The following is a 27,439-nucleotide window of genomic DNA, read 5'->3' as shown; positions in this document are numbered from 1 at the left end:
ACTGTCCCAGACCAGAGGCGAGTTCAGTACAGGGGTGCTGTGTGGCCCCAAACAAGTCAAGACCTCGAAACCTGCAGTGGCACTGCCTTGATGCCCAGGGCCGGACAGGTTTGTTTCAGAGCGCTGTGCAGCCAAGGGCTGTACACATTTCCAGGGGAATGGTTTTTGCTTGGCCACAGTTTTCAGTCTTAAATGTATATCGCACCTTTGCACACACTTCAGGCTTGACTCCTGAGGAATTTGAACCATCCTCAGAGAATGTGCAAAGGATGTGAGGTGTTCCTTGCCTTGTCCCGTAGCATCACCAAGATGGACAGGAGAAAAGGGACGCCACACTGCACCCTTCCTCCCATATCAGGGGAGAGAAGGTAGGGACTACTAAATGCCAGTCCTTAAGGCACCAGATGGTAGGGCCATCCTTGATTCTTGGCCACCTCCTGCATAACAGGGGTGTCATCACCCACTGACACTGTGTGTGTCCTCCAGTGGAAGTGACTTTCAATGACCTCTGACACCAAAGGAACTTTCCAGTAATGAGAGTGTCCACCATGTGTGCAGAGCTAAGACTGAGACCAGGTGACTTCTTCTTCTGGTGACTGATTAGTAAATAGCTCTCTCCACAAGCCAGTTCCTGGTCAGAAACACTTTCATTACACTGGCCCAAATTCCCTCAGAGATTCACTGCACACAGAAGGTGGGAAAATATGCCTCACCAGAAATCCCATTTGTTAGCATTCTTTTGGCTAGGATTTGGAAAAGAAATTGCCAAAATCCCAATTAAGCAGATTGTCATGTGGCTGAGTCTTCAGGGGGGGGGGGGGGCTCTCTGCCTGTACACAGAAGGCTGGAGTGTCCAGCGCACCATTTAAAGGTGGTTTATCGTAGTAATAACTGATAGGTTATTTCTAGGCCGGTGAGATGAACCAATTCAAGCCAAATTAGAATATATTGAAGACAGGCTTATTGGGAAGCAGCTCTTGGATGAGGTCACTGGCCCCAAGGACAGCGGCCAGAGAAGTCACCATGGGGAGAGAAATGAGGTGGGGGTGGGGAGAAAAAGAGAGAGAGAGAGAGAAGGAAGAAGAAGAAGAAGAAGAAGAAGAAGAAGAAGAAGAAGAAGAAGAAGAAGAAGAAGAAGAAATCAAAATGTCTGGATTATATCGGGAAGAGCCTCTATGGGGAAGGGCAGCCCAGCCTCTAGCCTGTAAAGTTTAGGGTGGGGGGCAGGGTATGCCAAATAGGGATGGAGGGATGCTTGGAGAACCTGCAGGCCAGGTTCATTTTGATATGTAAAACAAACACCTCGAGCGGGTTTCCGGCCTTGGTTCAAAACCAGGTGAGTCAGCTGATCTTTGGTCTGTGAAGGAAAAGGAGGAAGAAAGCAAGCTAGGGAGTTTTGTGTTGTTGCTGTTGTTATGGGGGTGGGGTATCTGGGTTTTAGAGACAGAGTTTCTCTGTGTAGCCCTGGCTGTCCTGGAATTCACTCTGTAGGCCTGTGTGGCCTTGAATTCAGAGATCAGCTTGCCTCTGCCTTTTAAGTGCTTGGGACAGCACTAGGAGAGGTTTTTTTATTGTAGATCTGAGGAAGAGTACAGCAAGAGAGATGGGGAGAGAGAGAGAGAGAGAGAGAGAGAGAGAGAGAGAGAGAGAGAGAGAGAGAGAGAGAGCGCCAAGAGAACACAATGATGTCAGGGTTATATAGGAAAGAGAAGGTGGGGGAAGGGAAGGGAAGCCCACTGGGCTGGATAAGGAGGAGGGATGAGAAGACCTGGGATGGTGCAGGTGCCTCAAGCCTGGCAGCGTGCACTTTGGTATGCTAATAGGCACCTGGGTTAGTACTTGTCCTTGGCTTCCTTGGGACCTGACTCCTTGGACCCCTGAGGGTCTTGGCAGCCCTTGCGGGCACTGAGCCTGATTGGAGACTGGCTCTGAGCAGGAAGTGGACTGAGGAAGAGACGAGAGTGTTCAGAGCAGGTGCTGGGGACTACCAGACTAGTGAGAGTGACGTGACGCCTTGGCCTTCCTCCCTCCCTCCCTGGAGACAGAAAGGCCTGATCCACTGCACTGGGGTCCAGACATCTGGGGCAGAGAGCATTCTTTAGGAAGAACCTTCCTTGGGGTAGCCAGCAGGGAGGGCCTCTTTGAGAGCTTTGCCACTGTCGCCACTGTCCTGGGTGGCATTTTCACACCGTGCATGAGGTCAAAAGTGAAGATGAACATACACTGTCACCCTGAGAGTTTGGAATTCCGAGCCGGCCCACTGTGGAGGCTTGTGTGGATCTATGTAAATATAAGCCAAGGGACAGATGAACAACATCTGATGGCTTTCTGTCCTCAAACTGTCCCCGTCCCCCCCTTCCCACTGAGCCAAGGCCCCACAGTGAGTTGGAGTTGGTTTGGGTGACAATGTGGGGATTTTTTGTTTTTGTTTTTTTTTTTTGGTGTTTTGTTTGTTTTTGTTTTTTTTGTTTTTGTTTTTTTTGAGACAGGGTTTATCTGTGTAGCCCTGGCTGTCCTGGAACTCACTTTGTAGACCAGGCTGGCCTCGAAATCCGCCTGCCTCTGCCTCCCAAGTGCATGTGCCACCACAGCCCGGCGATGTTTTTTTGTTTTGTTTTGTTTTTTTATGGTTCTTTTTTTTTTTTTGATGTGTGTTTTGCCCACATGTGTGTCTGCACCATATGCATGCTTAGAGCCTGCTGAGGCAAAAGGAGAGCATCAGATCCCCTGGAAATGACATCACAGGGGTTGTGGGCCACCACCACATAGGTGCTGGCAACTAAAGCTGAGTCCTCTGCAAGAGTAGGAAATGCTCTTAACCACTGAGCCACCTCCCTCCCCCTGACCCCAAGTATGTTTTAGAATGGCTTTAAATTTCTGATCCTGGACTGGAGAAATCTAAAAACAAACAAACAAACAAACAAAAAACTCATGCCCATCTATTATTTTAAAATATTTCACCTGTTGTAGTGGCAGAGACAGGTGGCTGAAGGGCCAGAGGCAGGAGGATCAATTTTTTTCCCAAGATGTATTTATTTTATGTATGTGAGTATACTGTCGCTGTCCTCAGACACACCAGAAGAGGGCATCAGATCCATTACAGGTGGTTGTGAGCCACCATGTGGTTGCCGGGAATTGAACTCAGGACTGGCAGAGTGCTCTTAACTACTCAGTCATCTCTCCAGCACCCGGCTTGAGGTTTTTTATGGTGGGAAATGAGTATGCACTAGAGACAATTGTAAACTGTTGGCAGGAATTCATACTGATGAAAAGAAGATAGCAGATAAACTGAGTTATGAGTATTTTCTTTTTTTTTTTTTAAAGATTGATTTATTTTATGTAAGTACACTGTAGCTGTCTTCAGACACTCCAGAAGAGGGCGCCAGATCTCGTTACGGATGGTTGTGAACCACCATGTGGTTGCTGGGATTTGAACTCTGGACCTTTGGAAGAGCAGTTGGGTGCTCTTACCCACTGAGCCATCTCACCAGCCCCAGTTATGAGTATTTTCTAATAAACCTCAGGAAGTTGCAAAGCTGAGACAATCTGTGCAGGCAAGGTCCATGCACCGGCCCATTTGTGTCCGATGAAAAGCTGCCATTATTGTTCCTGTAACACTGGAAGGAGGTGGTGTTAAAGCTAAGCTGAAGGCTCAACCAATGGTCTAGGGTAAGACTCAGCACCACTTTTACTTCCCGTTGGACTTCAACTTCCAGGTAGCCTCTTCATTGCCCTGGCTAATACCTAAAAGGAACAGTTGAAAGTAGAAAATAGGGGGCTGGAGAGATGGCTCAGTGGTTAAGAGCACTGACTGCTCTTCCAAAGGTCCTGAGTTCAAGTCCCAGCAACCACATGGTGGCTCACAACCATCCGTAATGAGATCTGACACCCTTTTCTGGTGTGTCTGAAGACAACTACAGTGTACTTAGATATAATAAATAAATCTTAAAAAAAAAAAAGAAAGTAGAAAATAAAGGGGGAGGGGGATGCGGGTGGGGGGTGGCTGGAGAGATGGCTCAGTCATGAGTTCAATTCCTAGCAATCACATCACATGGTGGCTCACAACCACCTGTAATGGATCTGATGCCCTCTTCTGGTGAAGACAGCTACAGTGTACTCAGATACATAAAATAACTAATTCTTAGCACTGAGTTACGATACCTAGTTAAATGTACAGAGAGACATTTTGCTGGTCTTCTGGGCACCTCTCAGTCCAGTCAGGTTGATGGTCAAGATCAGCCACCAATGGCTGTTAGCAAATGTTAACCACTTAGCATGGGCTCCCCTAAATCTCAGAGAGACCAAGACCACACAGCTGGAAAGTGGAAAGTGCGAGCAGTCTCACTAAAGCCACCATTATCTGGTTCTGGCACACATGTGCTAATTATTAAAAACTGGAATCACATTAAAGTAATCTCTCATCCTCTGCCGGGGCCTCAGGGTGACTTCGGAACTCACGGCTTTAGTGGCTCCTCCTCAGACCAGAAAAGGCATTTTCTGCTGGCCCAGCAGGTCCCTCCCAAGAACTGGGAGAGAGCCAGCTCACCTCTTCCCTCCTGATCCTTCCTTCCTTCCCTCCCTCCTTCCTTCTTTTTTTTTTGCTTCCTTTCTTCTAAGACAGGGTTTCTTTTTGTAGCCTTGGCTGTCCTGGAACTCGCTCTGTTCCTGGCTGGCCTCCAACTCAGAGATCCTCCTGCCTCTGTGCCTCTTGAGTGCTGGGATTAGAGGTGTGCGCCACCACCATCCAGCTTCGTTTTCCTTCTTTTAATCCTTTGGATGCATGTGTGCAAACAAATGCACCTATGTGCATATGGGCGTGGAAGTGCCCACCCACATGGAGGTCAGAGGATCTATGGACTTTCCGGTGTCCATTCACTCCTTCCACCATAGACTTTGGAGGTCAAAGTCGGGTCCCCAGGCTCGTGAAACAAGTACCTTTTCACACAGACCCATCTCAGCAGCTCTTCCCGCTGCCGCTCACAAGCTGCTGCCACCCAGCTTGTTCAGGTTTTTTTTTGTTTTTGTTTTTGTTTTTGTTTTTCCAGACAGGGTTTCTCTGTATAGCCCTGGCTGTCCTGAAACTCACTTTGTAGACCAGGCTGGCCTCGAACTCAGAAATCCGCCTGCCTCTACCTCCCGAGTGCTGGGATTAAAGGGGTACACCACCACTGCCCGGCTTGACTTTTTTTTTTTTTTAAGATTTATTTATTGTTTATATGTAAGTACACTGTAGCTGTCTTCAGACACTCAGAAGAGGGCATCAGATTTCATTATGGATGGTTGTAAGCCACCATGTGGTTGCTGGGATTTGAACTCAGGACCTTCAGAAGATCAGTCAGTGCTCTTAACCACTGAGCCATCTCTCTCCAGCCCCTTGTTTTGTTTTATAATTTTTTTTTTTCGAGACAGGGTTTCTCTGTGTAGCCTGGCTGTCCTGGAACTCACTTTGTAGACCAGGCTGGCCTCGAACTCAGAAATCCACCTGCCTCTGCCTCCGGAGTACTGGGATTAAAGGCGTGCGCCGCCACGCCTGGCTCTGTTTTATAATTTCTTTCCAAGCTGCTTCTTATGAGGATGACTTGGTTCTTGCCACAGGAACTCTGGGCCCCCTCTGCCTTCTCTTTTGGGGCACACCTGAACTGTGGTAGATCCCTGCCCATAATCCCAGAGCAATTTTACCTTCTCTGAATGCCAACGACACAGGGTTCCCGAGTCTGTGCTTGAGCACACCATAGTGTTTATTTCTCATCACGGTTGACCATTTTCTATGCACTCATACCTGCCTGAACCACTTTACCAGCTTTCACTCATCTACCCTCATCTCAGCCCTGCGTACGCAGCAGTCATTATCTCATTATTCAGATGAAAAAGTTGAGGCCCAAAGAAGAGAGGCAATTTGGCTAAGGTCTCTTAAATGACCTCCAATGTCCTGTCCAATGGCAACTATGTCGGACTCACCTTTCTTCCTTTGTCCCCACCCACTCCACCCCTCCTCATTCACAGTCCTCCGGAATTTGACCCTCATGGCAGCCTTGGGCTTCGGCTTCCTGTCCTCGTCCTTTCGGAGACACAGCTGGAGCAGTGTGGCCTTCAACCTCTTCATGTTGGCCCTCGGGGTGCAGGGGACAATCTTGCTGGACTATTTCCTGGGCCAGGTCCTCCAATGGAACAAGATCAACAATCTGTCCAGGTAACTGAAAGGAGCTGGGTCACGTGGGTGCTTTGAATGCTGAGGGGGAAGGTTCATGACCTCTTGACCCCCCTCTCTGGCATACAAAATAGGATATACTGTTTCTACAAGATTTTCATTGCTTATACAAAAATCTAATTTAATTGGCCCTCCTGGGTATGGGTATGCCAACCCCGTGCTACCCGAGGGATCTGGAGCCATAGCTCACCCTGGGAGTCTCCCTAGTTTATTAATGACTTGGATTGTCATTGTGAACAATGGACAGAGGTTAGTAGAAAAGGAAGAAAAGGAATAAACACACACAGAACAGGATACAGAAGTGTCACCCAGAGAGGTGCCCCCCTCTTTTTTAAAGATATATTTTATTATATATAAGAAGACTGGGATTAAAGGGGGGCATGGTGGTGCACTATAGTGCCGACCTAGCAATCCCTGCTGATGGAGGGCTGACCTTTAAACCTGGACATCTCTGCAGCCTCTCAACAGCATCCGGATGTCAGCTTCATTAAGTTCCTAGGCTTCAGAGAAAAGCTCAGTGCCACCTCCCCCAGGAGGCCCTCCATGATAAGCCCAGTTGGCACAGCTGTCTCAGGAAGCCCCGTGTCTCCCAAGCCAACCAAAATCACTTGGAAAACAAAACAAAACAAAACAACAACAACGTTTTTCTCTACCTGAAATGCCAGCCCCGATTTACGAGTTTCCTCTTCAAGTGCTTGTCATTGCTAATCATTTTTGTATTATATATGCATATATAATGTCTTCCTTCTAACCCCTGGCCCAGCTCCGGGGATACAAATAGGTCATTCTTATTTTACTGGAGGATGCTCCGTGAGATTAATGAGCCGCTTGGGTGGTGGGCCAGCAGGTACACGGGCGCCCTCTACTGAGCATCTGAGTGGCCACGGCAGAAAGGATGTGTGAGGTGGCAGTGAAATTTAGGCAGCTGTGTCCCTGGGGAAGAAAAAGCCACTTTGAATCGCAGTGATTTGTAGGAGAGGCTCTGAGACTCCGAGCATCGCTGTACCGTGTCTTTGTGCAAAGAAAACTCAGACCACAGGTGCCGCCCTGATGGAGCACAGGAGAGCCCCACTCTGCCGCTGTAGCGCTCCTGTGGGCGGGGCCTGATGAGAGAGAACTCTTCCTCATCCTATCATCCTCTCTTTCCTTCTCCCTCTCTCCTCCTCCTCTCCCCCCTCCCCTTCCTACTTCCCTCCCCATCCCGCTTCTCAGCATCCAGATAGCTACCATGAGCACCTTACCTGTGCTGATCTCAGCGGGCGCTGTCCTGGGGAAGGTCAACCTGGTGCAGCTGACCGTGATGGTGCTGATGGAGGCAATGGCCTTTGGTGCCATCAGATTTGCCGACGAGAAGATCTTCAAAGTGAGTTCCCTGGGCTGTGAGGGGGACCTTGGAGAAGGTGGGGAGGTAGGACGCTACCCCAACTGGAACTGCAAGTGGTTAGGCTCCACTGAAGGTTAAACACAGCAATCAAGGGCCTGGAGCTTCACAAGGTCTTTGTTTGTTTGTTTGTTTGTTTGTTTGTTTGTTTGTTTTATGTATCTGAGTGCTCTATCTGCATGTACACCTACCCGCCAGAAGAGGGCGTCAGATCCTGTTATAGATGGTTGTGAACCACCATGTGGTCCCCACTTTGGAAGAGCACCCAGTGCTCTTAACGGCTGAGCCATCTCTCCAGCCTCTTCATAAGGTTATTAAGGGATGTGTAAGATGAATTCCCAGAATGCAGTAGTCAGGGTTCTCTAAAGAAAGAACTGATAGAATATGTATATTTCAGAGTGACTAACAGGCTGTGGTCCAGCTAGTCCAACAATCACTAACTCCCAATGGAAATCCCAAGAATCCCGTAGTTGTTCAGTCCATGAGGCAGGATGTCTCAGCTGGCCGTCAGTAGACACTGGAATCCTAAAGAAGTTGGTTCTAGCACCCGTGAAGGACTAAACTTGCCAGCGAGAGTGAGGGCCAGCAGGCAAAGAGCAAGCGCTTTTTCCTTCCATGTCTAAGATCTCTTGGGTTTCAGTTCATTCTAGATATAGTCGACAACCAAGCATAGCCACCACACGCAGCTGGCACACCACTCACACCTCGATGGCAGTGGTCCAGCGAGTTACAAGTTAAATGTCTCATTTTATGTTGACGGAGTCGTTGTTGTTGTTTTATTGAGACAGGATCTCACTCTGTAGCCCTGGCTAGCCTGGAACTTGCTATGTAGACCAGGCTGGCCTCAAACTCACAGAGATCTATCTATCCCTGCCTCAAGAGTGCCGGGGTTAGCCGGGCGGTGGTGGTGCACGCCTTTAATCCTAGCACTCGGGAGGCAGAGGCAGGCAGATTTCTGAGTTCGAGGCCAATCTGGACTACAGCGTGAGTTCCACCACAGCCAGGGCTATACAGAGAAACCCTGTCTCGAAAATTAAAAAAAAAAAAAAAAGAGTGCTGGGGTTAAAAGTGTGCACTGCCACACCCACCGCTAGTGTCTGCTTTTAAAGAAATCTTTAAAGTCATCTCAAGGTTAGCATAACCATCTTTCTGAGAGGGGCTGTTGTGAGTCTAGGTTTGAAGCCAGTCCATAAGGGTGCCAGTCCGATGGCTTTCCCAGTCCCTCTGTCTGAACCCTGACCCTGCGGTGACCCCGAGGGATGAGATGGTCAGCCTTCTTACCTCATAGATGAGAAAGCCAATGCTCAGAGAGGGTAAGGAACTACCCCAAATCACACAGCATAATAGCAGCAGGGCCCTATGGGCCCGGAGTCTCAGCCTCTGTTAGGAGTCAAAGTGCTGGAGTTGATGTCAGAGCCTGAGGTGCACCCCAGCTCTGCCCCCAGCAGAGTCCCCAGGATAAGAGGTTGCTCAAGCATGAGGGTCTGAGTTCAAATTCCCAGCACTCTTGCAGAATCTAGGTGTAGTTGAGGACATGCCCATAAGCCCAGCACTGGGGGTCAGGGAAACAGACATACTGCTGTGGTGTGCTGCTGCTATCCTGGCTCCAGGCTCAGTGAGAGACCCTGTCTCAAGGAAAGAAGGTGGACTGAGCAGGACATGTGATGGCCTGTTTGCATTAACCTGAAAACACACACACACATCCACACACTCACATCAAACATCACACACCACACATCAAAAGAGAGAGCGTCTTAGTTGTGGTTTCATTGCTGTGATAAACACCGTGAGCAAAAGCAACTTTGGGGAGGGAGGGGCTTGTTTCAGTTTTGAGACTGCGGTCTATCCTGAAAGCAAATTAGGGTAGGAACTCAAGGCAGAAGCCCTGGAGACCTGATGCTTGCTGGCTTGTTTGGCTTGCTTTCTCATATAACCTCACATAGGGATAGCGACACCCACATCAGTTCATAGCAGCTGTGTCCCCCTAGTCACACCTCAAGCCCCACCCCATCCCCCCTGTGGTTTCTTTATACTTTCTTTTTTTTTTTTTTTTTTTTGGTTTTTCGAGACAGGGTTTCTCTGTATAGCCCTGGCTGATCCTGGAACTCACTCTGTAGACCAGGCTGGCCTCGAACTCAGAAATCCACCTGCCTCTGCCTCCCGAGTGCTGGGATTAAAGGCGTGTGCCACCACGCCCGGCTTCTTTATACTTTCTTGGTCTGTACGCCATAGTCCTTGCCCATAATTCACAGACATAAATATGGCAAAGGCATGTATGTTAAGCAAGCATTCAATGGGATGAGCTATATATAAGCTCCATTTTAGGTGTATATGACAGGGTCTCACTTTTGTAGTCCAGGCTGGCCCTGAAATCGCAGCATCCTCGTACTCCAGCCTTTTATGAGCTGGAAGTGCAGACATGTCCTCTTTCTGGGCCTTACTTGGGCTTGCATCTTTATGCGTGAGCGAGGCTCTTAGCATCGCCCGCCCGTTTGAGAAGAACCTCCTGGGAGTACCTGTTAGGTCCCAGTCCTTCTCAAGACCCTGGAAAAATGCAACCTCAGGGAACTTCTGCTGCGAAAGGAACGGTTACCAGTAAAAAGTGAAATGGGCAAAAGATGTGTCATGTTAGTGATAAATTCTATAGTGAAAAGTAAGCCTGGGGGCTGGCGAGATGGCTCAGCAGGTAAGAGCACTGACTGCTCTTCCAGAGATCCTGAGTTCAAATCCCAGCGACCACATGGTGGCTCACAACCATCTGTAATGAGATCTGATGCCCTCTTCTGGAGTGTCTGAAGACAACTACAGCATACTTATTCATAACAATAAATAAATCTTTAAAAAAAGAAAAGAAAAGAAAAGAAAAGAAAAGAAAAGAAAAGAAAAGAAAAGAAAAGAAAAGGAAAGTAAGCCATAGGACCAGAGAGATGGCTCAGTGGTTAAGAGCACTGGCTGCTCTTCCAGAGGTCCTGAGTTCAATTCCCAGCAACCACATGGTGGCTCACAACCATCTATAATGGGATCTGATGCCCTCTTCTGGTGTGTCTGAAGACAGCTACAGTGTACTCATAAAAATAAAATAAATATATCTTTGAGGAAAAAGGAAAAAGAAAAGTAACCATAGATAACCATAGACAGGTGGCACAGAATATGAGGGGCGGGTAAGACCCCAGACACGGTTTGGGAAGCTCCAGCAAGCCAGCCCTGGAGGGCGTCAGGCAACAGCGCCAGCCTTGGGAGAGATTAAGTCTGTCCAGAGGCCCGTGTCTTTGCCCACACCCTTCACACATCTTGCCCTTTGGTTCTCCTAGAAAACAGAGTGCTGAGATGTACCTGTTTGTTGCTCACTCTCACCTCCTCCTCCTTGCCCATCCCCCTCTGCCCTGGGAGCGAGCATTTCAAGGTGTCCTAGTGAGAGCCAGCCGGCTGGAGGTGTGAGGAGCTGGAAGCGGGAGGAGTGGAGGTGTGGAGGGAGGAGAGGTGAGGCCCTCAGGAGGAAGAGGGTCTCAGGGGCTCACGGGGTCCCCCTGCTGTTCACGGAGGAGAGAGGCACTTTGAGGGCAGTGGAAACCCCTGGAGGACTCTGAGCAGGCAAATGGCAGGTTCCACGGCTGTTTGGAGAATATGCAATAGGGACAGGGGTGGAAACAGGAAGTAGGGCTGGAAGAAATTTGCAGGCTCCCTGAAGGTGGCTTTGGCCGAAGCAGCAGCAGTGAGGGGTGACGAGCCGACCAATTCTGCATGGGTTTTTGGGTTTTAGTTTTTTGTTTTTGGAAGACCCTGAAAACATCCTTTACTCTAAATCCACTAAGACTGAGGCCCAAGGCTTATTAAACTTACTACATATGAGGCATGCGAGCCCCGAGTCTTTCCAGTGGTGGCACACTGTTACAGGACAGGCCGTGTAGCTGCCCACTGGCTCTTCTGAGGCGGAAGCCAGCTGGCTAGGCGGGATGTGCCCTGAACGGCAGGTCCGAGTTCAAGTCCCACCCCCTCAGGAAGCTCAGGACTGTCTCAGAGGGGCAGCAACCCTTTGCCTAGGACTCAGACACTCACCAGACCATTGTTCTCTGTTGCAGATGACAGAACACACCATCATGATGCACGGGCACGTGTTTGGGGCCTATTTTGGACTGACTGTGGCTTGGTGGCTTTCCAGGTCTCTGCCCGGGAGAGTGGGTGAGAACGCCCAGACAGAGAAGGCTCAAATGGCTACGAGCTCCAGTCTGTTTGCCATGCTGGGTGAGGACCAGAGGGCTGGGTAACCCACCTGAACAGAGTCTGGACTCTACATAAGCCCTGCTGAGAAACCTCACCTTGGCCTCTGTCCCTATCCCTTCCATAAAGGCCCTTAGTTTCGTTTCTTTTCTTTTCTTGTTTTTTTTTTTTTTTTTTTTTTTTTCTGAGACAGGGTTTCTTTGAGTAGCCCTGGCTGTCCTGAAACTCACTCTGTAGAGCAGGCTGGCCTCAAACTCAGAAATCCACCTGCCTCTGCCTCCCTCCCAAGTGTTGGGATTATAAAGGTGTGTGCTACCACTGCCCAGCGGCCCTTAGTTTCTAATTATGTTGTTGACTTGATAGCTTTGGATTAAGCCTTTCCTTTTAGGGAACCTCTCTCCAGTAATATTTGGCAGATACTTGGGTGTAGTGATGCACCCCTGGACTACAGTCCTCTGGAAGCTGAGGCAGGAGGATTGAAAGTTCAGAGAGGCTCATTACATTGGTCTTTAAATAAGTTTTTGGGTTTTTTTTTTTTCCAGAGCTGAGGACCGAACCCAGGGCCTTACGCTTGCTAGGCAAGCGCTCTACCACTGAGCTAAATCCCCAATCCCTTTAAAGAAGTTTTTAATCTAATGGTTTTTGTCTCTAACAGTAAGGAAGTTAACAATGGCAAGTTAACATTGTGAAGAAAAGCAAGAATTGAGAAAAAAAAAGTATGTGTGTGTGGAGTGGGGGGAGATGTCTCAGAGGGTAGTGCACTGGCTGCTCTTGCAAGAGAACTGGATTCTGTTCTCTGTGCCCACATAGTGGCTCACAATCACCTCTAACTCCAGTTCCAGATGGTTCTATGCCTTCCTCTGGCCTTACATTCGGGCAAAACACTAATGCATGAAAAACACTTTGGGTAAAGATTCTTGCCACCAAAACTGATGACTTGCGTTCATCCTGTGACATACAGCAGGAAGAAGATTTTTGTATTGACACAATCTCATGTAGTTGCCTAGGCTAGCCAGTAGCTTACTATGAAGCCCAGGCTGGCCTTGAACTCACTGGAATTTTCCTACTTTAATATCCTAAGAACTGAGATAATAAGTATGAGTGACCACACACCTGCCCTGTATTTGTTGTTGTTGTTGTTGTTGTTTTTTCAAGACAGGGTTTCTCTCTATAGTCCTGGCTGTCCTGGAACTCACTTTGTAGATCAGGCTGGCCTCGAACTCAGAAATCCACCTGCCTCTGCCTCCCAAGTGCTGGGGTTAAAGACGTGTACCACCATCGCCCAGCGGCCCTGTATTTTTTTTTTTAAATAGATTTGTGTATGACTTTTCACTTGCATGCATGAATGTATACCATGTGTATGGCTTTTGGATCTCTTAGAACTGGGGTGACAGATGGTTGTGAGTCACCATGTGTGTGCTGGGAGAAAAATCCAGGTCCTCTGCAAGAGTAGCCAGTGCTCCTAACCACTGAGCCATCCCTTGTCTCTGCACTGCATGTTAAAAGAAAGCATTTGGCCATCAAAGACTAGTGTGAGGCCTGGCATTTATAGATTTCAGTACTCTAGATCTTAGATCTCTGGTCTGCTTCCCACCAACCTGGGACTTCAGAGAAGAGAGGTGACTAGTCACCATGCTGGAAAGTGACCAGCTTCAGGACGCTCCTCTGTCACCCTGGAAGACTGCAGTTTCAGAATCGGGGCTTGGTTCTGGCTAACGGCCCTCTGCCCTCCAGGCACCCTCTTCTTGTGGATATTCTGGCCAGCTATCAACTCTGCTCTCCTGGAAGGGACAAAGAAAAGGAATGCTGTGTTCAACACCTACTACGCCCTGGCAGTGAGCGCAGTGACAGCCACCTCCATGTCAGCCCTGAGTCACCCTCAAGGGAAGATCAACATGGTGAGGAGCAAGGCTGCCTCTTGGGCAGCATGTGGATCTCTGTGCATAACACCTACATTTTTGGCCCTTACCCAATTGGCCAGGCTGTGGGTGAGGACGCTCCAGTGACAGGCCCTTCTGTGTCCCTCATATAGGGAACATCAGGGTACTAGAGACCAGACAGGCTGTTTGGGGGTCGGTGTGTGTGTTTTTTTTAAACCTACTTTTTTTTTTTTAAAGATTTATTTTTTTATTATATGTAAGTACACTGTAGCTGTCTTCAGACACTCCAGAAGAGGGCGCCAGATCTCGTTACGGATGGTTGTGAGCCACCATGTGGTTGCTGAGATTTGAACTCTGGACCTTCGGAAGAGCAGTCGGGTGCTCTTACCCACTGAACCATCTCACCAGCCCGGTGTGTGTGTTTAAGTCAATCAATGTTGGGGCTGGAGTTAAGAGCCCTGACAGCTCTTCCAGACGATTTGGGTCCAATTCCCAGCACCCACATGGTAGCTCACAACTGTCCTAACTCCTGTTCCAGGGGATCCGACACCCCCATATAGCCATACATGCATGTATACACCCTGTTCTTTTAAGTGCTCAAGGGTACCCAGTCAGAAGGGCTCCTCCCTGAGCTTGAGGGAGCCTGTGGATGAAGGTCACCGTAGTGTGATGGACAGGAAGGGATGACTTCCGGATCCACGAGCCTGGATTATTAGGAGGCTGCTCATGGCCACTGCGCAGAAAGGCTGTGGGTGAGACAGCGCCCTCTCTAGCTTGTCTTCTCCCACTCACAAGCTCTGGTTCTACAGGTTCACATCCACAACGCAGTGCTGGCAGGGGGCGTGGCCGTGGGCGCCCCGGGTTGCCTGATTTCTTCTCCTTGGATTTCCATGGTGCTGGGCCTCATAGCTGGGTTGATCTCCATCTGGGGAGCCAAGTGTCCACGGGTAAGGAGCTGAAAAGTCACCACTCTCTGCTTTGCCTCAATCCAGTGGTATCTAGGTCACTCGGTGGTTCGCGGAAACATGCAGCAGGTATGGACACTGTCTTAGGTCAGATACAAGGCTGGCCGTACCCAAAGATGTTTCCTTTCTTTCCTTTCCTTTCCTTTCCTTTCCTTTCCTTTCCTTTCCTTTCCTTTCCTTTCCTTTCCTTTCCTTTCCTTTTCTTTGTTGTTGTTGTTGTTGTTGTTAAGACAGGGTTTCTCTGTATAGCCCTGGCTGTCCTGGAACTAGCTTTACCTTTAATCCCAGTACTTGGGAGGCAGAGGCAGGTGGATCTCTAAATTCAAGGCCAGCCTGGTTTACAGGGAAAGTTCCAGTACAGCCTGGGCTACACAGAAAAACCCTGTCTCACACAAACAAACAAAAAAAACAAACAAACAATTAAATTACATTTATTTGTTCATTTGTTTATTACTTATTTATTGTAAGTAGTAGTCAGAAGATAGCTTGTATAATTCTGTTCTCTACTCCCACCATATGGGTCCTGGGATTTGAACTCAGGTCATCATGTTTGGGAGCATCTCCCAAACGAGGTGTAGGTTTTTGAAGGCTGAATCTAGATAATGTTTCTATCAAAGAAGAATTTGCCAACAGTTTGATTTGATCAAAGCTAAGTTACTCTGCTTTTCTTTCTTTCTTTCTTTCTTTCTTTCTTTCTTTCTTTCTTTCTTTCTTTCTTTCTTTCTTTCTTTCTTTTGAGAGAAGGTTTCTCTGTGTAGCCCTGGCTGTCCTGGAATTCACTCTGTAGACCAGGCTGGCCTCGAACTCACAGAGATCTGCCTGCCTCTGCCTCCCAAGTGCTGGGATTAACTAAAGGCGTGTGCCACCGCAGCCCAGCTTTTCTTTCTTTTAACAGCTTACTTAATCAGTGTGAGGGCATCAGATTATTTGGAACTGGAGTTACAGACAGTTGTGAGCCACCATGTGGTTACTGGGAATCAAACCTGGGTCCTCTGGAAGAGCAGCCACTGAGCCAGTGAGCCATCTCTCACAGAGCAGCCAGTGCTCTTAACCACTTAGCCATCTCTCCTACCTGTCTGCTTTTCATCCTCAGTGGGAACAGATGTCTCTTATCTCTTCTGACTTTGAAACCCTGACATGAGAGCAGTTGTCACACAGTGGAAATGGTTCAGAAGGCGACAGATGCCACTGGGCTCAGGTCCTGCCTTAGTTCTTGTTGCTATTGCTGTAATAAAATACCATGACCACAAGCAACGTGGGGAGAAAAGGGTTTATTCCATCTTACTGTTAGTAGTCCGCAGCAGTACCTAATTAATTACTTGAATAGATACCAACAGACAGTGGTGTGTTCCTTGCCACCCACCTTGCTCTGGGTTCCTGAATGAAAGACACACACACACAGCCTTTATATTTTGCTATGTCTAAAACAGCTCAATGGCTGCGCCACTTCCTAACCTTCATGTGGCTAAACCACCTACTTCTGATATTCCTGAGTTATTACTTACTAAATTCAATATTCTATCTTTGCTGCCCTGGACCCACTTGGGGAGTCCTCTTGGGCCACTATCCCCCCCTCCCCGTCCCCCAGCTCCTACATGGCCTCTATGTTCTCTGTCCTGCACTTTCTCAAGCATGGCATCGTTCCTCTCCTTCTTCTCCCAGCATGGCGGATCCTTCTTTCCTCCTCCTTCTTTAGTCCCACGTCTGAGAAAATCCTAAAGTCTCACCTCTGTCTGCCCTGTCCAACCATTGTTGCTGATCTTTATTTACCAATCAAAACCAACTGGGGACAGAGTCCCTCAATGTCTTATATAAGGACATATGGATTCCCCTACAAGCTATTTTGGGGGCCCAAATTAACACTAGAATACAAAGGTCACAGTAGTCCACCTTCCAAAGAAGTCGGAGCAGGAATTTGAGGAAGGACTGAGCGCTGCTCACTGGCTTGCTCCCCATGGCTTGCTCAGCCTTCAGCCTTATAGAATCCAGTACCACGTAGAAGTGGCACCACCCACGGTGAGCCGGGCCCTTTCACACCAATCAAGGAAATGCCCCTACAAGCATTTTCTCAGCTGAGGTTCTCTCCTCCAAAATGACTCTAGCTTGTGTCAAGTTGACATGAAACTAGCCAGCATCAGTCTCTCGGTGTCCTGGTGCCTCAGTTCCCTCCACTCTTTCGCCAGGTTGGGGTGGCTTCTGTCATTTTGAAGATGAGTCATTTGCTTGTTCACTCAATCGGTCCTTCACCATGCACACTTTAATCCTTCTTCTACCCCAGATAGACACAACAGCCCAATAAGCACTGGAAGAGCACCTAAGCTAGCCTAGGACGGGTCAGAGTAGAAGCCAGTACTCCCAGAGGGGAGGTGGCCTTAGCTGAGCGAGCAGTGGACAGGAAGTGGGCTTAGCCAGGCAAAGGGGGAAAGGATTCCATGTGGGGGGGAGGGGGGGGCAGTGCCTTCAAAGGCTCAGTGAGAAGAGTGTGTGACCCAGCAGAGAAACAGGTATGATCACAGCAGAAGGTTTGGGTGAGCCAGGACTTCAGTGAGACCAGCACCTCAAGAGGTAGGAAGTACTGGGATATCCCCTGGAATAACCAGGGGTCTAGATGTTCCCTCTGGAGACAGAGGATGCCAGTAAGGAGGAAAGAGGAACCTGAGGAAATTTCCTGTGTCTCCCCAGGCCTGTTGAGGGCAGAAGTGGGGGGGGGGACTGTGGGACAGACCGCCCTGTGGACAGATGCTGTCATCCTGACATCTCATCTCCTGTTGTCTTGTGGGTGGCACTTATGGGAGACATTTGGCAAGAACTCGAGACATTTTTGGTTGCCATACTGCTGAACTGTAGAAACTAGAAGCCGGGGTTATCGATAACACTCTACAGTATTGGTCCCTCCCCTCTCCCGTCCCAACATAGAATTGTCAGTCTCAAAGATGAACGGCATTTGTGTCAGACCTTCTACTCAGAATGGGACACGAGACACTGGGAACTAACTGTGCTGGCTCTTTTCCTCGGGTCTGTCACTGAACACCACCAAGAAGCAACTAGAGGGGAAAATCTTTTATTTTGGCTCATGGTTTGCAGAGATACTATCTGCCACGGTGGGCAAAGCATGGCCGCCTGCGGCTCTCTGGCGGCAGCAGTGAGTAGCAGCTGCTTGTTCACATTCCAGTGGACCATGAAGTCGAAAGCTTGGAAATGAAGCTAGCTTGTAACCCACGAGACCCAACTCCTAGGAACTTACTTCTACTAGATGTCTCCCCCTTAAGAGTCCTACAATTTTCTAGAACAGGGCCATCAGGGGGAAGGTGCAGATATTCAACCCCATAAGCCTGTGGGGGCCATGTCACGTTCCAACTGTGACAATATCACCTGGGAGTTTGTCAGAATAGCAGAATCCCAGTCCTTATCCCATAGCCACAGGCACCGAATCCTCTGTGTGTGTGTGTGTGTGTGCACATGTGTGTGCACCTGTGTGTGCATGTCCCCTCACGCCTGTGGATGGAACCCAGGCTCTTGAATCTTGTAGGCGAGCACTCTCCCATCGATCTACATCCTCAGTCTTTCTCAGCATTTGAAAAGAAGGATTTCATGTATTTTTATGTGTATGAGCGTCTTAGTCAGGGTTCCTATCCCTGCACAAAACATCACGACCAAGAAGCAAGTTGGGGAGGAAAGGGTTTACTCAGCTTACACTTCCACACTGCTGTTCATCACCAAGGAAGTCAGGACTGGAACTCACACAGGGCAGGAACCTGGAGGCAGGAGCTGTTGCAGAAGCCATGGAGGGGTGCTGCTTACTGGCTTGCTTCCCCTGGCTTGCTCAGGCTGCTTTCTTACAGAACCCAGGACTACCAGCCCAGGGATGGCACCACCCACAATGAGCCCTCCCAGTCTTGATCACTACTTGAGAAAATGCCTTACAGCTGGATCTCATGGAGGCATTTCCTCAAGGGAGGCCCCTTTCCCTGCGATAACTCCAGCTTGGGTCAGGTTGACACGGAAAACCAGCCAGAACAGTATGTTTGTGCACCACATGTAAACGTCAAGGCCAGAGAGAGCGGCACTACGTGAGCGCTGCGAGCAGCAGTTTAGAAGACCTTGTCTAGAGGGTCCTAACTGCTGAGCCGTCTCTCCAGGCCCCTCTTCCGGGCATTTTAAATATTTCCTGGGCAGATGAGAGTGTACCTTCAGGGCTCTGTGTCCATTCTCTTTGGTACTCCTGTTGTTAAGGACACGTAGAAGCGTTGGGAGAGACCGTGAGTCTTTCTTACAGGTCTACTTATATTGCCATTTTGGTCCCAGGCGTGTTTGAACCACATGCTGCAGAACTCCAGTGGGATCCACTACACCTTCGGCTTGCCAGGTCTGCTGGGAGCACTTACCTACTACTGCCTTCAGATAGTCACAGAGCCCAAGGCCTCGGATCTCTGGTGGGTTACTTGGCATCTTCCCCTAACCTTCATTATCAGTTTATTCAGAGAACCTTTTGGTCGTTGTTGGTGGTGTTTTTTTGTTTGTTTGTTTGTTTTGTTTTTTTTCAAGACAGGGTTTCTCTGTGTAGCCCTGGCTGTCCTGGAACTCACTCTGTAGACCAGGCTGGCCTCGAACTCAGAAACCTGCATGCCTCTGCTTCCAAAGTGCTGGGATTAAAGGCATGCACCATCACTGCCTGGCAGGTTTTTTTTTTTGGTTTTTTTTTTAATTTATTTATTATTTATTATATGTAAGTACACTGTAGCTGTCTTCAGACACTCCAGAAGAAGGAGTCCGATCTTGTTACGGATGGTTGTGAGCCGCCATGTGGTTGCTGGGATTTGAACTCCCAACCTTTGGAAGAGCATTTGGGTGCTCTTACCCACTGAGCCATCTCACCAGCCCTGGTTTTTTTTTTTTATTTTAAAGATTTATTTTATTTATATGAGTACACTGGAGCTGTTTCTAGACACACACCAGAAGAGGGCATTAGATCCCTTCACAGATGGTTGTGAGCCACCATGTGGTTGCTGGGATTTGAACTCAGGAGCTCTGGAAGAGCAGTCGGTGCTCTTAACCGCTGAGCCATCTCAGCCCTTGTTTGTTTTTCAAGATGTTGTTTTTTCTGTGTAGCCCTGGAACTCCTTCTGTAGACCAGGCTGGTCTTTTTGTTTCTTTTCTTGTTTTGTTTTTTGAGACAGGGTTTTTCTGTATAGCTCTGGCTGTCCTGGAACTCACTCTTCTTCTTTTTAAAATTTGAACAGGGTCTTACACTGTAGCTCAGGTTGACTTGGAACTGAGCTCACTCATGCCTCAGCTCAGATAGGAGTTACCACAGCCGACTGCAGAAATGTTCTTAACTTCTATCTCTTTTGGAGCTACCAGTTCTCCTGTGCACATCTCAAAAAGGAACAGCGTGGGAGGAGGGCCCAGGTACACAAGTCTGGAGTCTCCACAAATCTAAACAGAGCAGGCCAGAGACAGGAGGATCTTCATGAGTTCAAGGCCAGCTTGATCTACAGAGCTAGTTCCAGGACAACCAGGGCTACACAGAGAAAACCCTGTCTCAAAAAAATCCCAAAACTAACCAACCCAAAGAAGCAAAAGAGAGTGGCCATGAAGCCCTTCCTGTGGGTGGTTGCCGAAGGCTTTGGGGGAGGGGGGATTGAAAACTATACCTAATGTTTCCACGTTCTTGTAATTGTCATAGAGTTCAGAAGGAGGCTAAGCAAGGAATGCAGTTTTCTTTCTTTCTTCTTTTTTTTTTTTTTTTCTGATTTCATGGTTTTTTTTTCCATATTTTTTATTGGGTATTTATTTCAATTACATTTCCAATGCTATCCCAAAAGTCCCCCACCCACTCCCCTACCCACCCACTCTCACTTCTTGGCCCTGGCGTTCCCCTGTACTGAGGCATATAAAGTTTGCACGACCAATGGGCCTCTCTTCCACTGATGGCCGATTAGGCCATCTTCTGATTCAGGAATGCAGTTTTCTTATAAACTGAAGTAGGCAGGCAAGGGTAATGCCCCAGTAGTCTGAGATCTGCCTTCTCTTTTCTTGTATTCCTACTGCCCGTGGAGTGATGGACCGAGAAAAAGAAGTTTCCATAGAGTCTTGACTAGGGGGAGGGGTGTGGCTCAGCCCAGAGATTGCTTTCCAGCCTTTAGCACCACACAAGCAGGACCAGGAATTCAAAGTCATTTTATGCCTGGTAGAGGTAGAGTCTACCACATAGTGTACTTGAGGCCAGCCTGGACTAAATGAGATGTGAGGAGAAGAGCCAGTGGGTGGTCCTGAGTCTGATCCCCGCAGTGGTTGGGCTTCAGCTGATCCACAGAGCCTGGGAACTTTTTTTTTTTTTTAATTTTTGTTTTTTTCGAGACAGAGTTTCTCTGTATAGCCCTGGATGTCCTGGAACTCACTCTGTAGACCAGGCTGGCCTCAAATTCAGAAATCCACCTGCATCTGCCTCCCAAGTGCTGGGATCAAAGCCGTGCGCCACCATGCCTGGCTGTGGGAACTTTTTTTGTTTGTTTGTTTGTTTTTTCGAGACAGGGTTTCTCTGTGTAGCCCTGGCTGTCCTGGACCTCACTTTGTAGACCAGGCTGGCCTCGAACTCAGAAATCTGCCTGCCTCTGCCTCCCGAGTGCTGGGATTAAAGGCGTGCGCCACCACGCCCGGCGGGAACTTTTAATGTACCAAAGAGGATTGTGGAACCTCTCTTCCTGGCCCAACTACATCTACAGAGCTCTACAGGAACAGGGCAGTGAGGTGCCAGCTGGGGGAAGGCCACTTAGTTTCTTTACAGCCCTTCTTGGCAACGTCACCACTAATGCCATCTGTCATGTTTGTCCCCGATGCCTGCAGTCTGATACCTGAATGTCTTCTCTGCTTTGTCCATTCTAGGATCATCACCCAGACGGTCACTCACATTGGGGCTCTCAGCTTTGCTGTGGCGATGGGTATGGTGACTGGACTCCTCACAGGTTAGTGCAGTTCCAGATTTCAACCACTAGAGGGTGCCCTGGTACACACATGTTCAGGACTGGCTTCTTCCTCCCGAACTCAGCCTCAGAGGCAGCTCAGCAAAACAGACTGCTCAAATGATGATTTTTAAAAGTTATTATTATTTTTTAAATTTTATTTCATGTATATGGGTGTTTTGCCTGCATGTATGTCTATGTAACACTTGTATGTCTGCTACCCGTGGAGGCCAGAAGAGGAAGATGGATCTCTGTTTTGTTTTGTTTTATTTTTTTCTCCAGACAGGGTTTCTCTGTATAGTCCTGGCTGTCGTGGAACTCACTCTGTAGACCAGGCTGGCCTCGAACTCAGAAATCCGCCTGCCTCTGCCTCCCAAGTGCTGGGATTAAAGGTGTGCGCCACCACGCCGGGCAGAAGATGGATCTCTGAAGCAGGAGCTACAGACAGTGATGAGCCACTATGTTGGTGCTGGGAGTTGAACCTGAGTCTTCTGGAAGAACAAGTACTCTAAACTGTTGAGCCATCCTTTCAGCCCCTCAAATGCTGATTTTAAAAATCAAAAGAATTAGGGCTGGAGAGACGACTCAGGGGTTAAGAGCACTGGGTGCTCTTCCAGAGGTCCTGAGTTCAATTCCCAGCAACCACAAGGTGGCTCAGAACCATCTGTAGTGGGATCCAATGTCCTTCCTCTTCTGGTGTGTCTGAAAGCAGCTACAGTGTACTCATGTACATAAAATAAATAAAATATTCATTAAAAATTATAAAAATCAAAGAATCAAGAGTAGTGGGGCATGTGTTCAGGAGGCAGTGGCAGGCAGATCTCTATGAGTTCAAGGACAGCCTGGTCTACAAAGTGAGTTCCAGGCAAGCCAGAGCTATACAGTGAAACCCTGCCACCACCACCTTCCCCACTACAAAAGACCCAACACAAAATCCAACGAACACTATGGTCAGTGGTGGCACATGCCTTTAATCCCAGCACTTGGAGGCAGAGGCAGGCGGATTTCTGAGTTTGAGGCTAGCCTGGTCTATAGAGTTCTAGGACAGCCAGGGCTACACAGAGAAACCCTGTGTCGGGGGTGGGGGTGGGGGTGGGGAATCCACTGAACACTTAATTTCAGAACTAGAAAGGCCTCCACAGGTCACCTGCTGCCAACCAGGCCAGAGAAGGCAAGGACCTCTCTGGAGTTCTAAGTGGAGCAAGTGACACCCTTGAGCCCAGGGGGAGTAAAAAATGTACCCAGCCTCACACAGAAGCCCAAGGAAACCTTCAGGCCTCAAGTCTGCCTTTCATTCCCTTGTAGCGCCTTATCCTACCTAACTCAACAGATGCACATCCAGGCTCCACTGTGAGCCAGTTGTTCTGGACAACAGGCAACAGAACAAATTCTCCAGCCTCCCAGAGTGGACACTCTTAGGCAGCACGTGCCCACAAGGCATCCAATTCATCACAGGAAGTCCCTCCTCCCTTCTCTCCTCGATTTTTTTTTCTTCTAGACACTGCCTCACTCAGTAACCCAGGCTGGTCTTGAACTCTCCACCCTCCTGCCTCCCTCAGCATGCGTGAACGCTGAGATGACAAATGTCACCAGACCTGGCTTTATGTTTTGCTGGTGTCAAAAGAGCACAGCGTACAAGTGATTGGTGCTTAGAGGGTGAAGACGGGGTTAGCTTCCCTTCCGCTGTAAACTCTTGACATCAGGGAATCGCCATATCCCTCAATTTGCCAGGGCCCTTCTAGTTTATCCTGGGGAAGATGTCAGATCAAAGCCCACGGTTGCTGGGTGTGGCCTCATCAGTTCTTTGGAAAAGAAATCTTGCCTTCATGGTTTCTCACCAAAGCCTAGAGAATGAAGAGAGCGAGCGACCAGGCCCCACTGAGCTTTGCTTATCTGCCTCAAAATTATGGGGAGGTAGATTTCTGTTGAGATATTGTCATTTTTGTAGAATATTTCAGTGATCTATTATTATTATTATTATTATTCGGTTTTTTCAAGACATGGTTACTCTATATATAGCTAGCCTTGGCTGTCCTGAAACTCACTCTAGAGACCAGGCTTGCCCTGAACTCTCCTTGCCTCTGCCTTCCAAGTGCTGGGATTAAAGGTGTGCGTCAGCACCGCCAGGTTCTGTCAGATATCTGGAGGTAATAAAGGAGCCCTGCACGGTTTCACCTTTCGTTGTTTGTTTAAGGTTGTCTCCTAAGTGTCAAAGTGTGGAGGGCTCCCCATGCGGCCAAGTACTTTGACGATCAGACTTTCTGGGAGGTAAGAATTTTAAGCTATTAACATGACAGATGTGTGTGTATGTGTGTGTGTGTGTGCAATTTCAGAGGATAGTGGGCATCTTCAGGTGCCCCAGGCTTAAAGATAAGGAAATGTGCTCTGTGTGGTGGCACCTACTGGAGAACTGTCTCCAGACCCCAATGTTACCATAAGGCCATCTTACCTATGTCTTGTCACTGCAGTGTAGGAAAACACACCAGAGGCTTCCAGCGCTCCCAGTCACATAAGCACCACAGACAAGGGGCTGCTGTGATGCCTTCAGTGTCCTAAGCACCCTATAGAAAGCCCCAAATGGAATGAGCTGTTGCTATGGACTCTCCTGACACTGCACACATGTAGTACACACATGGACAAGCATGCACACGGGAGTAGACATATGGGAGGGCAGGTGCAGGCTGGAGGAATGACCCATTGGTCGAGAGTACTGGTGCTCTCCCAGAGGACCTGGTTTGATTCCTAAAACCTGCATGGCAGCTCACAAACATTTATTTATTTAAATTAAAATATTTATTTATTTTATGTATATGAATACACTGAAATTGTGTTCAGACACACCAGAAAAGGGCATCAGATCCCACTACAGATGGTTGTGAGCCACCATGTGGATGCTGGGAATTGAACTCAGGACCTCTGGAAGAGCAGTCAGTGAGCCATCTCTCCAGCCCCCTGACAACCATTTATAACTCCGGTTCTAGGGACTGGATGTTCTCTGATAACCAAGGCAGGAACCACACATGTGCACAGTGCACAGATGTACATACAAGCAAATCTTCCCACAAATTTTTTTTTAGTTAAGAATAATTAAAGCTGGATGTGGTTGTGCACATCTTTAGTCCTAGCACTAGGGAGGCAGAGGCAGGTGGATCTCTCTGAGTTTGAGGCCAGCCTGGACTACAGAGTGGTCAAGGGCCAGGGCTATTCAAAGAAACCCTGCCTCAGAAAACAGAAACAAAAACAAAAACAAAAAACTAAAAAAAAGCAAAACAAAACAAAAAGTAAAAACAATTAAAAAAAAAAACACAAAGAAAAATATACAGGTAATCTCTCCTAATTTAAGATTTTGAAAGTGACATCCAGGTGTGGTGCGCTTGCCTTTAATCCCAGCCTAGTCTACAGAGTGAGTTCCAAGACAACCGGAGCTTCATAGAGAAACTCTTGTCTCAAAAAAACAAAAACCAGGGGGCTGGAGAGATGGCTCAGCGGTTAAGAACACTGACTGTTCTTCTGAAGGTCCTGAGTTCAAATCCCAGCAACCACATGGTGGCTCACAACCACCCGTAACAAGATCTGACACCCTCTTCTGGAGTGTCTAAAGACAGCTACAGTGTACTTACATATAATAAATAAATAAATCTTTAAAAAAAAAAACCAATCAAGTAAAATACTAAAATAAAATAAACACACTCTGCCTTCACTTCACAGTTCCCGCACTTGGCGGTTGGATTTTAACCGAAATCATCTGAGAGCGAGGCCGAGCGAGGCTGGGCGAGGAGAGAATGAGGCCAGGCGAGGAGATGCCCTTTGTGTCCCGTTTGTCTGCATCCTGTGTTACAAGAAAGGCTTCCGAGTGACCATCTAAGTTTAAATAGTATGTTTGGTTTCATGACAGATACTAACGATACTTTGGGCTGAAGACACCTCATTAAAGTTCTGGTCCAATTCTATCCACAAGGTCTCTTTCTTCTCACACTTAATAAAACCTCTGCCCAGGTGGCTAACTCCTGGCTACAGGAAAATTAAGAACCCTTACCTCTACTCACGGCATGCAGGCTTTGGATCCAGAGGTTTTACAAGGTCCTCAGCCTTCCCCAGGCTGTGCTTGTGGAGAGAGAGTGGGGCTGGTTGGGGAGTGAGGGAGAACACTCGCGAGTTCCTAAGAGGCAGACTCACTGGAGACCCTTGCCAAGTTCCACCCTCTGTGGAATGTCACGGGGGAAACAACAGCAAAGCTGTCCTTCTGTGTCCTGAAGAGCCAACGTCATTCAAACCCAAGGACAGTGGATGTGGAAGATTCTATTCTTCTAAATGTCTACGACTCTGATCACAGCTCCCAAAGGGCAATTGCAGAAGGTTGGAGCTTCAAGCTTAGCTTTGAGGAGTTTGTAGTATTGTGTGAGGTGGGAGCCTGAGGGTGTCACGAGAGCCTCCTCCAGTGGAGGACAGACCATCAGAGTCCCCGACAGCTGGTCTGTAGCGTGGTAACAGACCCTGTGTTCTGCTAAATTCAGGTTATCTATTCAGAGGTGAAAGGAATCAGAATTCAAGCCAATTTCAAAACAAATTCTCACCTGAGTCAGACTCTTGAGCCCTAGAAACTGACACCTAAGTTACTGTCAAGTCTGTATATCCTGTCCTCTTTCCATTCCTGGCACGGGTGGAGTGTTTACCAGGACCCTGTGCCACAGCGGGTCACCTGTTCTTGCTCCTGATGTCCACAGGAGGGATGGGAGGCTGGCGGTCGCCTGGGCTTCTCTAGCATGCTCTTACATTCTCTGGGAGGCCCTCAGGCATCAGTCACACCGAAATGTTTGCCCTTTCTCTTTTACCTTGGCTTGCATTTGTTTTCGTTCGGTATCTTCTGGACTGCGACGATCTCTACATAGCCTCCTCTGCTGGCTTCGGGAAGTTTGTTCCTCCTCAGGAAGGAGCTGGGCACTGGTCAGTCAGGGGAGTCTGGTGCATCTTGGGCCCTCAGTTCTCCTGGAGATCTCCAACAAATGAATGATCTACATACGAACCCTTCAGTTCCACAGTATTCCGTTTTTTTGGTTTTTTTAAGATTTATTTATTTATTATATGTAAGTACACTGTAGCTATCTTCAGACACTCCAGAAGAGGGCACCAGGTCTCATTACAGATGGTTGTGAACCACCATGTGGTTGCTCGAATTTGAACTCAGGACCTTCGGGAAGAGCAGTCAGTGCTCTTAACTGCTGAGCCATCTCTCCAGCCCCAGTATTCCGTTTTTAAATATGTAAGCAAAAAGGTCACTGACTGACTGCATCCAGGGCCACTGACTGACTGACTGCACCCAGGGCCACTGACTGACTGCGCCCAGGGTCACTGATTGACTGTCCCCAGGGTCACTGACTGACTGTGCCCAGGGTCACTGACTGTGCCCAGGGTCACAGACTGACTGTGCCCAGGGTCACAGACTGACTGTGTCCAGGGTCACTGTCTATGCCCAAGGTCAGTGACTGACTGTGCCCAGGGTCGCTAATTGCGCCCAGGGTCACAGACTGTGTTCAGCTCCACTGTTTGGCCTGGGCACTCCTTCCAAGTCCACCATTATACTGCCAGGATGGCACACACTCCTGATTCTAAAGTGCCATCTTTCACAGACTCACTAGCCTGGGCAGGACAGGAATTCTTGTCATGACCATGGAGATTCGAAGCTCTTTCTTCCCTTGCATGTTTTGAACAGCTCTCTGGTCAAGAGAGCCATGACCTGTGGTCCCAGGTTACCTTAGGCCATTAACATGAAAAGGAAGATGCAGTATTTCTGATCGAACCATATATAAGGTACAATAAGAAAGAAC

At 48.4% G+C, this 27,439-nt stretch overlaps 1 protein-coding gene across 4 annotated transcripts in view; it reads left to right on the top strand.

Annotated features, from left to right (window-relative positions):
• Rhce (Rh blood group CcEe antigens) overlaps positions 1–25,526 on the top strand; it is a 31,335-nt gene extending 5,809 nt beyond the window's left edge. Inside the window, exons 2-11 of one of the 4 annotated variants that reach the window (XM_085838391.1) lie at positions 6,004–6,190; positions 7,421–7,571; positions 11,669–11,831; positions 13,542–13,705; positions 14,497–14,634; positions 18,958–19,056; positions 19,676–19,695; positions 21,538–21,617; positions 23,809–23,882; positions 25,323–25,526. In XM_085838391.1, the coding sequence (XP_085694517.1) occupies positions 6,004–6,190; positions 7,421–7,571; positions 11,669–11,831; positions 13,542–13,705; positions 14,497–14,634; positions 18,958–19,056; positions 19,676–19,695; positions 21,538–21,617; positions 23,809–23,882; positions 25,323–25,349 (1,103 nt within the window). In that variant the 3' untranslated portion in view covers positions 25,350–25,526. Of the gene's footprint in view, positions 1–6,003; positions 6,191–7,408; positions 7,572–11,668; positions 11,832–13,541; positions 13,706–14,496; positions 14,635–18,957; positions 19,086–19,675; positions 19,696–21,537; positions 21,618–23,808; positions 23,883–25,322 lie in introns of all 4 variants that reach the window. The other 3 variants (XM_021160608.2, XM_085838390.1, XM_085838392.1) reach the window with 3 other exon arrangements.
• Positions 25,527–27,439: the final 1,913 nt, after the last annotated feature.

The sequence above is a fragment of the Mus caroli genome, unplaced genomic scaffold (assembly GCF_978045245.1).
Source record: "Mus caroli unplaced genomic scaffold, Mus_caroli_1 scaffold_6, whole genome shotgun sequence".
Lineage (NCBI taxonomy): Eukaryota > Metazoa > Chordata > Mammalia > Rodentia > Muridae > Mus > Mus caroli.
Note: the sequence above shows the minus strand (reverse complement) of the source record. Positions and strands in the feature narration are given on the sequence as shown.